Source organism: Macrotis lagotis, unplaced genomic scaffold (assembly GCF_037893015.1).
Source record: "Macrotis lagotis isolate mMagLag1 unplaced genomic scaffold, bilby.v1.9.chrom.fasta BILBYCTG019, whole genome shotgun sequence".
Taxonomy (NCBI): Eukaryota; Metazoa; Chordata; class Mammalia; order Peramelemorphia; family Peramelidae; genus Macrotis; species Macrotis lagotis.
Window position 1 is genome coordinate 409,070 of NW_027421926.1, and position 15,918 is coordinate 424,987.

General features: G+C 36.3%; 1 protein-coding gene and 1 pseudogene across 2 annotated transcripts in view; both read right to left on the minus strand.

Annotated features, from left to right (window-relative positions):
• Positions 1-3,236: 3,236 nt before the first annotated feature.
• Positions 3,237-15,918, minus strand: part of LOC141504008 (uncharacterized) — a 149,188-nt gene continuing 136,506 nt past the window's right edge. For both annotated transcript variants that reach the window (XM_074208856.1, XM_074208855.1), the window contains exons 34-36: positions 14,415-14,689; positions 13,487-13,671; positions 3,237-3,667 (exon numbers count right to left, since the gene is read on the minus strand). In XM_074208856.1, coding sequence (XP_074064957.1) covers positions 13,644-13,671; positions 14,415-14,689 — 303 coding nt within the window. In that variant the 3' untranslated portion in view covers positions 3,237-3,667; positions 13,487-13,643. The remainder of the gene's footprint in view (positions 3,668-13,486; positions 13,672-14,414; positions 14,690-15,918) is intronic.
• Positions 11,012-11,485, minus strand: LOC141504016 (large ribosomal subunit protein eL42-like; annotated as a pseudogene).

Sequence of the window (15,918 nt, forward strand, 5' to 3'; positions counted from 1 at the left end):
CAAATGGGGTTAAGTAGCTTGCCCAAGGCCACACAGCTTGGTAATTATTAAGACCTGAGACCAGATTTAAACTCAGGTACTCCTGACTCCAGGGCCGGTGCTTTATCCACTGTGCCACCTAGCCGCCCCCCTGTCTTGTTAAAATTAAAATTCTTTATTTGAAATTCATATAACTAAATAAGTATAAAAAGTTTAAATAACTAAACTTTCATATAATATTTTTAGTAAGTTTGTAGCATGCGCACTTGATGTTATTAAAGCTTTAAATTGCACTAAGAGTTTTGGGACATTGGATATTTTTGTATATGGTCACTGAAAAAATTTGTTTTGATATATTACCTATATTTTTTTTGGTTGGTGCTTGTCCTTCACTATCAAAGAAGAACAAAACCACATCACTATATTTGAGACAAATTACCCACCATGGCTGATTAGACCAATATGAGCTACCACAGGATGGGCATAAATAGTCCATGTGAACATCTGGAATGGGTACTCTAACCTTAGATATGTCATGTTTTCATTGAGCTGCTTCAATTCTCCCTTCCTCAGTGCAGAACCCAGCACACTGATGAGGGTACACCATGTGAGCTCTCTGTAAAATAGTTTATTGGAGCAGGTGTATGTCTGGTATTCTGACAATGTGTTCAGCCCATTGTAGCTGCACACTCAGGAGTAATGTTGGAATACTAGATAGCTTAGGTCAAGAAAGGACTGCAGTGTCTGGTATCTTCTGCCATGTGATCTTCAAAATCTTCCTAAGACAATTTAAATGGAAGCGATGCAGTTTCCTGACATGGTACTGGTAGACTATCCAGGTATATAGCAAAAAATGTCAGCACAATGGCTCAGTAGACCTTCAGTTGGTAATCTAATACCTCTTCTCTCTCACACGTTTTTTTCCAGAGTATTCCAAATCCAGAGATAGCTCTGGCAATGCATGTGTCAACTTAATTGTCAAAGTATACCTTCTTGTAAAGGACACTGTCCAGGTAAGTGAACTTGTCCACAGTACTCAAAACTTCTCCATTTGCTGTAATCAATAGTTTCACATATGGATGGTGTGGAGCACCTGTGTTTTCTTGGTGTTGATTTTACAACCAAATTAGCACAAGCAGTAGAGAATTGATTCATACTTTTTGTGTCCAAGTTTCAGAGGCTGCATTGAGTGCACAATCATCTGCAAACAGAAGAACATGCACCAAAGTCCCTTCAGTTTATCGTGGCTTGTAGCCTTTTCAAGTTGAAGAATTTGCCATCAGTGCCATAGCTGACCCTGATGCCCTGTTCATACTAGGAAAACACATCTGATAACAAGGTTTAAAAACATCATGCTTTAAGTATTCCCATTGGTGACTGGGATATTTTGAGAGCATCATTCATTATTCAGACCCTGGGCATGCACACCATCCCGAAACTGATGTACAATAGTAATGACTTCTCTGGGCAAGCACATTTTGATAAAATTTTCCATAAGGCCTCATGACTGACATGACCTTGGCATCAAAGGCCTTGGTCAGATCTACAAACCTAAAAACAGACCTCTGTTTTGCTCCTGGCATTTTTCCTGGAGTTGTCAGGCAGCAAACACCATATCGACTGTTCCTCTACCCTTTCTGAAGCTACATTGGCTCCCACAGAGGTGACCATCTTCCAGATAAAGCATCATCCTACTGAGAAGGATTCTGGAAAGAATCTTACCAGCAGTGACTAAAAGAGAAATACTGCTGTGATTATCACAAGACAATCTATTCCCTTTACCTTTATAGAGATGGACGATAGAGGCATCCTTTAATTCTTGGGGGGATTATCTTTTCATGCCATGTAACCTGGAAACTTTCAATTAGTTTCTGGATGAGCAATGGACCCCCACATTGTATATCTCAGGACTTAATAGAATCACCACCAGGTGCTTTGCCACTTGAAAGGAGCCTAATGGCATTCAATAACCTCTTCTTCAATTGGAACTTCAGCTAGTGAGTGATTGACTTCAACTTGAGGTAAAATTGTCAATGACTTCTGCCTTAATATATGATAGTCCATTAAGAACAATGTGGAAGTGTTAAGTCCATCTATCTAAGATCATGGTCCTATTTTTAATCAGCACTGAGTAGTTCAGATGCACCCTATGTCTTTGGGCCATAAAAAGTCTTCAGGGCACTTTGGTTTATTACAGTCTATTGTGTGTGTAAATTGAATTTAAGTGAGGTAGAGCTCCATGAAGTCATCCACCTCACTCTCTCTTCCAAAGTCATCATGATTCAGCATAGCAAGACAGAATCAAGACAACTGGTGAAGACTCAAGATTCAGAGGATGACTTTGGCATCATCAATGGCTAACTAAACTCTAAGTACTCCACAGCACCTGCTTCAGCTGACTTCATGGCCATAGGAACAAATTGTTCTTCTCTGCCCATTCCACCATTCCATGCTTGGAGTAGACACTCCCATTTCTCACCCATGAGCTTGAGACTCTTTCAATTAACCTCAACCTGGTTTAGCCATCCTGTTGTAGCAGTGATGCAGCTGCTGTGAATGCTATAGTTTCTTGGAGCCTCAGGGGGCAGTTAAGTAGCTCAGGTGGACATCAAAGGTGGAAAGCAGCCCTGGAAAGGGCTTGGCAGTCCTCATATCAAGGTACTAATCTTCCTTGAACACACCCTACACCCCAACTTAACTGCCTATGTGTAATCTAGTGAGGGAGTACAGAGAGTACTGGGTCTGGATTTAGAAACTCTTATGCATGAAAGTCTATGATCTATCCAGTATACTTGGAGCCCTATTCAAGTCACTTAACCCTTTTGCTTCAGTTTCTTTATGTGTAACATGAACTGGAAAAGGAAATGGCAAACTATCCCAGAATCTTTGGCAAGAAAATTCCAAATGGAGTCACAAACAGTCAGACCTGCCTGAATTGAACAGTTAGTTCAAACAATGGTGTGACTAGCCTTTCATAGACTTAAAGAAAAAAAATATCTATCTATCCATTCTTCTCTTTAGGATCTGAATGAATCTAAGCTTTGTGATTAGAGCCTTCACAAAGACAATCATCGTTACCCTAAAAATTGCAAGAAAAATGATCTATTTGATTTATTTAATTAAAATTTACAAACAAAAAAGTTTATGTGCATTGTAATTTAAAATGAGTTAATAACAAGTTTAAAAACATTTTATAAATTTTATGTCACCATTACAGATTTATTAACATTTAAATATAGATAACAGAAATAGCAGCAAAATAATTCTACCTAAATTTACTTAATGCTTAGGCTTAGATACAAGGATATTAAACACAAAACAAAGTACAAACTTTAAAGATAGATGATGAAAGGATTACAGTCAAATTAATGATTTCTAGAGTGTTTATATTAGCTAACAATTTGAGGAGCAGTGTTATAAAGAAATAATAGCTTTAATAAATGATTAGACAAATATACATATATGTTATTTATATATATTTCTATATACATAATACATACTAAATATTATGTAAACATAATATACATTTATGAAATGATCTATTTCTTCCTTTAAATTATGAACCTTTTCTTTAAAACCTCTGTATATTCCTGAGCTGCTCTGGAAGCTAGAGCCTCAAAATCTGAGGATTCTTCAAGAGAAAGTAATGGAGAAGGCATACCAGAACTAGATTCAAGTTCAGCTTTGGCTGGGGAAAAAAGAAAGAAGAAAATAAAAACCAATTTACATTATGCATAATATACATATACATATACATATACACATACACATATACATATACATATACATATACACATACATATATATATATTTATTTCTATTATATTTTTTTCTGTTGGGATTCATTAAGGAATTCTGGATGTGCAAATCATAAAAAAGGGCCATTATTTCAAATGAAGTGTAAGAGTTCCCTGAACACTTTGAATTTACATGACTTGCCCATGATCTCACAGCATGAGGACTTGAACTCAAGTTTTCTAGAAGTCACATACAGTTGTTTTGAAACTCAAATCAAAATATATCCCCACAATTGACAAACCATCTACAAATATCATTTTAAGTATCAGAATCATAAGCTATAATTTTGTCCAGTAGTCACCAGTACTGAAAGAAAAAAATTTTCATATCATAAATTTAACAAAAAAAGTAAAGTAGATGCAGGTAAATGAAAGTCAGGTTCATACTTTCCTCAAATAGGTAAATAACACAATTAGTATAGCTGACTTCATTTTGAGTCCAAAGGCAATAATAAACACAATTAAATAGGAAGTAGATCTCAACATGTGCATAAGCAAACAGAACACCATGAACATAAATATAACTGCAGCTTACATAGCAACTTCTGCTGCAGAATACATAATAGAAGTAATATGTGAATAATTTAATGAGTTTGCTCTAAAATCAATATGTATATCTTATGTGTTATACCAATGACTGATATTTGTGGTAGGTATTCCAGCATATTAAAAAGCCGTTAAGACAATCAAATCATAACATTTTAGTTTTGAACAATTTGGACATAATTTCATTAAGTCCTTTGGTTAGATTGTTGTGAAACTCCTGCTGCATCTGAAATAACATTAAAATAATATTTAGAACAATGAAGAAAGTGAGGAATAAGGAACCTGAGATAATACACAGAAGTCCAGAAAATCTTTTAAAAGAGTTGCACACAGAAAGAAATTACCAATAAACTCGGAAACTAGCTTGGTTTGATTGCTTAGTCATTCAATAAAAATATATTAATCTAATAAAATAATACTATTATTAACATAATCAGAACTTTATCAAAATTGATTATATGCAAAGAAACTTGGATTTTGTTAGTGCAGTAGTCATGTCTCAGGTCTTGAATATATTTTTCTTCCATGTTTTTGCCATTTTTTTCAATAAAATATTTTTCTTTAGAAATAAAATGTTATATTCTATACTTTAAGATTATCAATATCAAATTTTAATACTGGATTAACCTACAGATAGTCTAATCACAAAAGAAGCATCAATTTAGAATGAGCAAACCAAAAAATAAAATTCCTGGAAATTGTTAAATAAAAAAATTCAGAATAAATGACAGAATTAAGACATCCTAAGGATAGACTGAAAGTATTAAATGAAAACATGTCATACATTTCATAACAATAGCAATATTTCTTAATCCAGAGGGAAATAAATTTCATTTGTTTTTCTAAAATTTTCTAAAGCCACACTTTGTGGTTATATGGAATATAGTAGAAAAAACTAAAAGAAATTCTGCTTACTACTGTAATTTGTAAAGAAAGTGGTGACTGGTGCCAATCTTCAATTTTTATAACAACTTCACAAAAGTGGGAAGAGAAGATGAAATGGGAGAGCACTATTGTTTTCTTTTCAGAAGGCAGAAGAAATAGAATAGCAAACATTGCATATAAATGTTCAAGCATGCAAAGAAAGTGTGAGGGGTAAAGCATCAGCAAAACACACACACACACACACACACACACACACACACACACATACATATATATATATTCTTATATTTAATGGTCCTATTTAAATTAGCACTGATGAAAAAATATATTTCTCACCATAAAAGAGAACCTAGCAAAGAAATGTGCAAATGTCTGTTTTTGTTCATGGAAACAACATTGGAAATTTCTTTTGTTCTGGTAGTAAACTTGGAGATAAGTGAGGAAGAGAGTTTGAATCTTTTTCTCAATTTCATTTTCTTTTTAAAGGTTGTGAAGGTCTTAATTTTTTCTTTTTAAAATTTTCATCCATTTGCATATGTAAATTTTTAAGTTACAAAATTTCCTTCCATCTTCCCTTCCCACTCTCCTCCCCTTAGCAGCGAACAGCCAGGCCAGCATTGTACATACACATTTTAATTTGAACAAGTTAGTAAATTTTAGTACAAGGAATTAGGATAAAGGAAAAGAGATATATAAGATATAATTTTTAAAACGTGTTAATTAGATTCTGAAGGGTTGTTTTTGTGAGTGTGTGTGTGTTTTGTTTTGTTTTGTTTCTCTTCCTCTGGATGGGGATAATGTAGTCCATAGCTAGTCTAATACAGCTGTCCTAGCTCTCTGGACTGCTGAGAGTTGCTGCTTCCAACAAGGTTGTTCATTTCACTGTTTTGTTATTGATGTGTACATTATTCTCTTGGTTCTACTCCCTTTGCTCGGCATCAGATCCTCTAAATCATTCCATGCTTCTCTCAAGTCTGACCATTTATGATTTATTTTATTTTTATGTTTTTGCAAGGCAAATGGGGTTAAATGGCTTGCCCAAGGCCACACAGCTAGGTAATTATTAAATGTCTGAGGCCATATTTGAACTCAGGTACTCCTGACTCCAGGACTGGTGCTCTACCCACTGTGCCACCTAAGCTGTCCTTAAGGAGCATTGTTGTACAATGGCAATAGATAGTGGAAAAGTACTGAGAACTGTTAGTTATATATAGTTCAGAAATGATCTTGCCTTACTCTATACTTTAGTTAACAAGGTTTACAGTGGTATGTTTGGAGTGCCAAAGGGACAGAGGGAAGTAGTGTACTCAATACTTTGACTGAGGAGGCTTGCAGGGCTATAGTTGGAGTAATATAGAGATAGAAGGAAAGAGTGTGTTTAGAAGCACTGAATATTAAAAGATTATGTAATGATTTTACTTTGCTTGATACTTTGGCTACAATTGGAGGGAGTGTGCTTGGACAGGGGTGGTATAAATGGTTTAGGAAATGATTTGTATTAGCATGATGCCTTGACTCATGAGGATTTTATGTCTACTTGAAAAGAGGGGGTGGTATAAATCAATTGTAATTTGATATGATTTATGACTCTTGAGAAATATATTTCAAATGGAACAGAAGAAGTGAAGCTACTTGGTGAATATGAGGCAATGCTTCTTATCTGTCAATCAAGCAGTCAATTGTTCAGTCTTTCAGAATGGTACTTCTATAAGGACAGATTAAAGGAGTATATATTTTTTTCTTTTAGGTTTTTTGGAAGGCAAATGGGGTTAAGTTGCTTGCCCAAGGCCACAGAGCTAGGTAATTTATTAAGTGTCTGAGACCGGATTTGACCCCCAGGTACTCCTGACTCCAGGGCCGGTGCTTTATGCACTGCGCCACATAGCCACCCCTAAAGGAGTATATTTTGACAAAGGTGTTATAGATACAACACAGAGTTAAAACAATGAAGATTTGAAATACATTAGGAGAAGGAAGGGAATTAGGTGATAAATAAAACCAGGTGAAGAGGCCCAAAGACCTATTATAGTAGAGGGAAAGAAGAGAGGGTAGGAACACTGAGTAAATCCTACTCTCAACATATTTGGCCTAGAGAGAGAAAAACAAAAAATTCCCAGTGAATTTAAAAATCCAACCTACCCTACAGGGAAATACGGGGAAAGAAAGGGGAAGAAGGGATTGATAAAAGGGAAGGCAAAGGTAAAATTAAAAGTAAAGTAAGAGTTAAAATTTGAAAGAAAAGTTATAAGGTAAGAAGGAATAAGTGAAAAGGAAAGAGAAAAGTATAAATGGGCAAAGATAATTTGGAGGGGAAATATAGAATTAGTCATTTTAAATGTGAATGGGATGAATTCTCCATAAAATAAAAGTGGATCACAGAATGAAAAACCACAATCCTACAATATGTTGTTTACAAGAAACACATTTCAGAGAGAAACACACATTTGTTAAAGGTAAAAGGCTGGAGCAAAATACATTATATTTCATGGGTAACAATCTGGATCTCAGACAAAGCCAAAGCAAAAATAGATTTTCAACAAAATAGAGGATTGCCAAAATTTCCTAATAAAAAAGCCAAAACTGAACAGAGAATACAAAACTCAAGAGATGCATAAAAGGGTAACCCTTTAGGGTTATTAGGGATAATTAGGGATTAGTTATTAATTATTAATATTTAGGGATAATTAAAGGGGTGAATATAATTGAAGAAACTGAGTTTAGAGGATATGGATATAGTTGGTTCTTGTCATTCCAATGCCATCACTAAGTTTGAGACAAATAGATGCTGAAATTTGTACTAGTAACTTATGTCTCAGTTCCCTTTGATGTATTTTAGAGCTTAGCACTTTCTCTGATGATGGCATCTTATGCTAGGCTGTCCTAAGCCCTCTCCTGTACCTTACAATCAGTTGTAAAGTTCTCTTAGACCTTGATTTGGCTTTGCATGATGTTTTGGTTCATGAGGATTGTGTGTCCATGGAGGCCCCATGAAATGGGGCCAAAATATAAAGTGATTATAATATGATGTGATTCATGACTAGAGAAATGTATTTCTAAAGAGGCAGAAGATGGGAGGCCTATGTGGCAATAAGTGACTGTGAGGCAATGTCCCTTATCAATCTATCAAACAATCAATCAACCAAGCTATGATTGTACTTTGATAGTACTTTGAGCTCATCAAGCAATTAATCAATCTTTGATTGAAGGTACCTGGATTGATAGTACTTGACTGATAATGCTTCTATCAATAAATAACAGCAAATGAAGAGGTACAAAAATGTACTATAGTAGAGGGAAAGAAGTGAGGATATGAACAGTGAGTAAAACCTGTTCAATAGATTTGGTCCAGAGAGGGAATAAGATATGATCCCACTTGAGTTGAAAAATTTATCCTACTGTAAAAGGAAGAGGGGGAGAGGGTGAAGGGAAAGAAAATGTAAGGGAAAGGTATAAATGAAAACAAACTGAAAGTTAATCTCCCAAATGGCAGAGTGGCTCACATCCCACCCCAGATACCCAGTCACATGGTTCCAAGTAGTCCACCCAACCCCCACCCCCCAAACTTGAAAGAAGTAAAAAACAAAACCTGCATTGTATTTGACTACCCTCTCCCACAATCTACCCCTTCTCTATCCTCCACATTCCCCCTCCTTCCCCAGCCCCTTTCTCCCATTCCTTTCTTTACCCTATTAAGTGTGTATGTTGTTTCCCTTCTGAGCCATTTCTGATGTGAATGAGAGTTCACTCATTTTCCCTCACAACCTCCCTTTCAATCTATTTCAAAATTTTTCCCTAACTCTTTTCCATAAATTATCTTAGCCCATTCTAACTCTCCTTTCCCTTTCTCCCAGTAAATTCCCTTTTTGCCCTTTGACTCCATCATTTACAGTATATTATACCTTCATATTCTGCTCCCTCCTGTGCCTTGTCTAAATAAGCTCCTTCTAATTGCTCTATTAAATGGGGAAGTTTATATGAGTATTATCAGTATCATTTCCACAGTAGGAGTATACACAGTTTTACATCATTAAATATCTCATAATTTGCCCTTCCCATCCACCCTCTCTGCTCCATCCAAGTCCTGTACTTGAAGATCAAACTTTCTGTTCAGCTCCAAACTTTTTAATATGAAGGTTTGAAAGTCCCCCTCTGTGATGAATGTCCATCTCTTTCCCTGGAAATGGATATTCATTTTTGCTGAGTAGTTGTTTCTCTGTAACATTCCAAGTTCTTCTGTTTTCCAGAATATTATATTCCAAGCCCTACAAGCCCTTAATGTGAATGTTGCTAAATCCTCTTCAATCCTAATTGCAATTCAATGATATTTGAATTGTTTATTTCTGGCTGATTGTAATATTTTCTCTTTGACTTGGGAGTTCTGGAATTTGGCTATAATATTCTTGGGAGCTATTCTTTTGCCTCTCTTCAGGAGGAGACTGATGGATTCTCTCTATTCTTTCTATTTTACCTTTTGCCTCTAGGATTATCAGGGGTAGAAATTCTTGTTTTTTAAAGGTTTTTGCAAGGCAAATGTGGTGAAGTGGCTTGCCTAAGGCCACACAGCTAGGTAATTATTAAGCGTCTGAGGATTTGAACTCAGGTGCTCCTGACTCCCAGGCCGGTGCACTGTGCCACCTAACTGCCCCTAGAAATTCTTTAAAAATGAAGTCAAGGCTCTTTTCCTGATCATGACTCTCAGGTGGCCCAATAAATTTCAAATTGTCTCTTCTGGACCTGTTCTCCAGGTCAGTTTTTCTTTCAGTGAGGTATTTCTTCTAGTCTTCAATTCTTTTGGTATTGTTTTATTGTTTCTTGATTCCTCACAAAGTCATCAGCTTCTTTTTAACCCCATTCTACATTTGAAGGAGTTGTTTTCTTCAGAGAGCTTTCTTATCTCCTTTTCCATGTGGCTGATTCTGCTATTTAAAGTATTCTTCTCCTCATTAACTTTGTGGACTGCTTTTTCCATTTGACCTAAATTGATTTTTTTTTAGGAAGACTCAACATTTATTAAGCACCTTTAGTTGTGAAAGGTACAGTGCTGAGCACTGTACCAAGATACATAGAGTGACACAGACAAACATTTAGCCCGTGAGAGGGCATAAAGGCTAATATGGATTTATGAAACACAAACGATGTAAAATGAAAAACATTCTTTACTGTTCAACATCTTGCCCAGCTGTCATTCCTACCTCTCCCTAAACATAATTTTTATCAGTTTTCAATTCACAGGGATTTCAATCACTATTGATTAGTTCACAGAGAATTCAACCTAGAAATAGGAAGTCACTTCATTAATACTTTGAAAACAAGGTATGAATGAGTTTGACTAATAAATGACCAGGCAGTTCAATCATTAATATTTTTCAAACAGGGCAGCCCCTAAAAGTGATGAATTAAGTACTTTTAATTTGCTGAAAGTCTATAATAGGAATAAAATTTTCCTGTATTTTTATTAGTGATTTTTTAATTGATTTATATTCCTAATTTATCGAAATTTCAAGCTGCCTAGGAATCCAGGCTGTCAGCAACTATGTTAGCCATAGTCCTAACAACCAAGTTCTCCAGGCTCCTCCCCCAATGATCAGCTGGATTTTCTCTCTACAACATAAATCTCATTTAAGTAGATGATTAAATTACAACATTCGGTTACATCTTCAAAAACTATTCCTATGTGGGAACAGTTTCACATAGTACCAGACTTGGTTTTTTTCTCAAGTCTTTTCCTTTCCAAGACAAAAAACACAAAAACCAAGGAATGGAATGAGATGGGATTTTCCCTATCAAGATGAAAACAATGAAATTCAGAACTGGATAACTTGGCCCTTTTTCTTCTTAACTCCTCCCAATTCAAAATGCTTAAACTTCTTCATGGCAAGCTTCCTCTTAGACCTGCAGCTGGGTTCCACACAGTCAAGCCTCAGTACAATCTTTTTTTTTTCCTTTTTCTGAAAGCTTTCTTTTAGTCTGCCCACCACAACTGCTCTGCTTCTGATGGTTTCATCTTTTCCCCAGTTCCTTCTGGGAATCCTGGCTTTTCTCGAACTGTGTCACTTTCTGAGGCTTGCCGCACTTTTTGCACAAAGTTCTGCGGATTCAGGGACATTCACCAAAGGACGACGCCCCGCTCTCCACCAGGCTCCTCCTGTGGCCAGGCCGCGGGGGTCCCTCAGGCGAGCTCTCAGAGGCGAGCGCCGGACCAAGGACGATTACGAACTGCAGAAGACTACCAACTTCGAGGGCTGACGGTGGAACACTCCTAAATTGATTTTTAACATGTTGTTTTCTTTGACTTTTTTTTTCTGTGTCTCCTTGACTAAGCTGCTGACTTGGTTTTCATGTTTTTCACTTCTTTTCCCAATTTTTCCTCTACCTCCCTTACTTGCTTTTCAAAATATTTTTTTGAACTCTGCCATAGCCTGAGCCCACTTCCTACTTTTCTTGAAGGCTTTGGATATAGAAGTTGGACTTTGTCATCTTCTTAGTGTGTGTTTTGATTTTTTCTGTTTACTCATTTCCCCAACCTTTTGAGGTTCCTCCTAACCTTTTGAATTGTTATTGGGACACTCCTGCAAAGACCTCCGTTCCTTCAATGTCTTATCAAAGACTCTGACTGTTCTCCTGGCCTGTGCTCTGGTCTGTGGATAACCACAAGCACTCCCCTTCCCTCTGCCTTCAAGCTGTGATGGGTCCCTGCTGTATGGTAATGGGACAGCTCAGTCTGCAACCAGGGTCTGAATATGGTCAAAATACAAGAGTCCTATTCTGGGCACAAAGGACAGACCTTGACAGTTTCCTCCCAAACCCTTATCTTCCATAGGCTGACCACTCTGGGAGCAACTGCCAGGTGGCTTCCTGCTGTGTGGCTCCATGGGCCTGCTTCCATTTCCTGGGATCTGGGCTGCACTGAGGGCCATGGTTTTGATGAGGCCTGGGCTCCATGCTCCTGCTGGTAGTGGTTTTTCTGCTGATCTTCCAAGTCGTGCTTGGTGTTCCCTGGGATGGGATGTCTAGAAACTGCTTCTGCTGCCACGAGCTGCCCCATCAACTCCCCGAGGACCCAAGCATCCAGCAGATAAGCCAGGAAGGCTGGAACTCCTTTGTTCCACTACCTTTGTGTGGGGATCCTGGCTGCACTGCTGTCCCATCCAATCCTAGGAAACAGAGCCGTCCTGGATCCTTCCAGGTTACTTTGGGCTGCAGAATTGCCTCCCCAGGTCTTTTTGTGGTTTCTGTCTCTCAAAAGTTTAGTTAAGAGTCAAAATTTTAAGGTTTTGGGGGAATATTTGGGAAGCTCTTGGAAATTCCTCTCCTCATGCCACCATCTTGGATCTTCCTCTTTCCTAATATTTTATTTAAAATTTTTGCATCTGCCCTCTTTAGGCAAACTGGTCTATAGTTTTCTTTCTCTGTTTTGACTCTTCCTGGTCTAGGTATCAGTACCATATTGTTGTCAAAGACAGCATTTGGCACAATTCTTTCTTCACCTACTAAAAATAATTTATATAGAATTGGAGTTAATTGTTCCTTGAATGTTTGATAGAATTCACTTATGAATCCATCTGGTACTGGAGATTTTTTCTTAAGGAGTTCATTGATGGTTTTCCAATTTGTTTTTCAGAGACAGGGGTCCTTAAGTAACTTTATCTTTTTTTTCCAACTTGGACAGTTTATATTTTTGTAAATATTCATCACTTAAATTGTCAATTTTTTGGCATAAATTGGACAAATTAGCTTTGAATTACTTTATATTATTCTCATTTTCAAAATATCTAACTGCATTTTGGAAGGACTGACCTGTAGCAGCTAGCAAAAATAAAATATTTAACAAATATATGTGTGTGTGTGTACATGACACATTTAAAAATAAGTATTCTTCATAGGTTCATAAATTGAGAACAGAAAGGGATCTCAGAAATCTCCTAATTAAACATCCTTATTTTAAAGGTAAGGAATTGGATGCTCAGTAGGTTAAGAGATTTGTCCAAGGTTTTACAGTAGTACCATCAGAGGAGAAACTTGAAAACAGGTCCTCTTAAGTCGACAAATCATAGTATCATCTTTCCACTCTACCATACTGCATCTTTTGTACATAGCTAACATTTTAAAAAATATTTGGTTTATCAATATTTGTAAAGGTATAATCTTGACAGTTAATCTCCATTTCCTAATGAAGTCATAGATTGGTCTATAAGAATTTTTGAAATTCAAAATGGAAAACGTAAAGGCAATCTGATAAGTTTAAGCATTATTTTCTCAATGCCTCTATTTGGGCTTACCTGTTCAATTTGTGTGATATGAGAAACTCTCTGAGTCTCTCTGCTGCTGCCTGATTTTCCTGAAGTGAGTTTTTCAATTTGGAGAGTTCCAGTTTCAGATCTCTAATTTGAAACTCCTGGTTTATCATAAAAGCACTGTGATTTTCTGTTAATTTGTCTAAGTTCTAGTAGTGTGTTGCTTGCCTCTAAATCAGAAGGAAAACAAAGAATGAAGTTAACCAAAAAATGCTCAACATCAAATTATAAGATGTTTATAAACAAGTTTTGTTAGGTTTCATTTTAATTTCAGCCAGTGATTTGGAGAATAATTCTGAATTTCTAAGAACAGATTCTTATTTTGAAAATACTCATTGAAATTTAAAAATATTCTGATTTGATTTTAGTTCACTGGTTCTTATTCTACTGCTCGAATTAGATCATTAAAAAATAATAGGTATAATAATATAAAAATTTTAACTCCAGAATCTTCCAGAATGTTTTATTACAATTAAAATATTTTACAATAAAAACTCAGTCTTAAATTTTTTGAATTATGCCAATTTAAAAGACTCAGTTGTATATATGGTTATTTTAACTTATGTCAAAATCTATTTTTTTATTATGATATCAAGCTTATACAGAATCTTAGAAAAGAACACAGAGTGAGAAAAAAATTTTTAAATGTATTTTGGACTTCTATCAGGGAAACAAAATCCTAAACCTTCATTTACATTGAAATACAGTAAAAGCATAGTATTGATAAATAATAAAGGGTTGGCTAGGTGGCGTAGTGGATAAAGCACTGGCCTTGGAGTCAGGAGTACCTGGGTTCAAATCCGGTCTCAGACACTTAATAATTACCTAGCTGTGTGGCCTTGGGCAAACCACTTAACCCCATTTGCCTTGCAAAAACCTAACATAAAATAAAATAAAAGATAAATAATATAACCTGTTGATTGTTTTTAGATTTTCTAAAATCTTCTGCCTTGTTCGTTCTTTAAGCTCACGTTTAAATTCTTCGAGTTGACCAGGTACTACCTTATACATTTCTATTTGTTGCTTCAGATTAATTACTTCTTCTTTCAATTCTCTTCTTCTCTTTTTCAATTTTTCATATTTCTCTTGTGCATTTTTAATAGAAATCAGCAGTTCTTGATGATTTAGACTTTTTGGTTCTAACTGTTTACATTTTGAAGCTACTGCTTTCAAAGGTAGGTCTTTAATCTGTATAAAATATAAGATTAGCAAATTACACAAATAGAACAAAGGTTTTTCAACTCCAATATTAACTTAAAACTACTAAGACAGAATTGTTTTTAAAACTTCTAATAAAATTCTAATAAATTCTAATAAATCATTATGCTTACTTCCTTTGGTGCAACTACAAAATGCATTTCCTAAAATGCTTTCTTTAGATTAATTTTACAAATCAGAATAAAGTCTGAAAAACACCATGAAATTAAATCACTATCTCAAATAGTCTGTACAATCCACATTTATTACTTGATTTCATAACGTCTGCCATATTCTCTAATTTTTTCAAGTGTCTTTTCTACCCAATTTTTAGAACAGTGAATAGATATATCAATAAAATACATAGTAAATGGATATCAACAGATTTTTCTGATATCATGCTAGGTTTAAAGCAATAATAAAACTTTCTTAAAAGGGATATGGAAAGAAATGTGATTCCTGGGGGAGGAGCCAAAAATGGCTGCTTGAAGGCAGGAATTCCCAGAAACTCATTCACCCCAAAACTCCAAAAGCCATGAAATTATGAATCTAGCCAAATCTAGAGGGGGGAGAATCCACATAAAGACTGAGTGATACAATTTCCTGGTCAAAGAAAATTTAGAAGATCTCTGGGACAGGTCTGTTCCACAAGAACAGGGGGGTTGGAAAATGAAGCAGTGCAGCCATAGCCCAGGCACAGCACAGCTTGGTGGTTGCCTGGGTCCATGACAGAGGGGGTAGTTTAATCATCAGGGACAGATGGAAGGGGTGGTGAGAGAACTCTGCCACACCACAGTGTAGAGTGGAGCTCTGGTCTCAGGGCAGCCCTGTGGTGAGAACAGGCTGCAGGACTTGTCAGAGCCACCCAGCACATTCAGAGCTCTTAGCCCAAAGACTGTAAGGGGTTGCAGAAAGCTACAGAGATTTCTCTGCTCTCCTCGAGGCAGGACTGAGCAGTTTGCCCACACTCAGATCCAGGTTGCAGTTTGGGCTCCAGCACGAACATAGCTGAGCAGGGACTATCTTCATGGCTGTAGGGCAGAGTCCAGGGCCTGAACACAAGCTAAAAAGGAGTCAAAGTCTCTCATAAGACCTTTGAAGAATTAAGGTCACTGTGGCTTGTCCCAAACCTCCCCCCGCTCCAAAGCTATGGAAGTGTGGTAAATCAGTTGTAGGCTGAGAATATGAGCAAATAATGGAAAAAGAAGAATAAGACCATA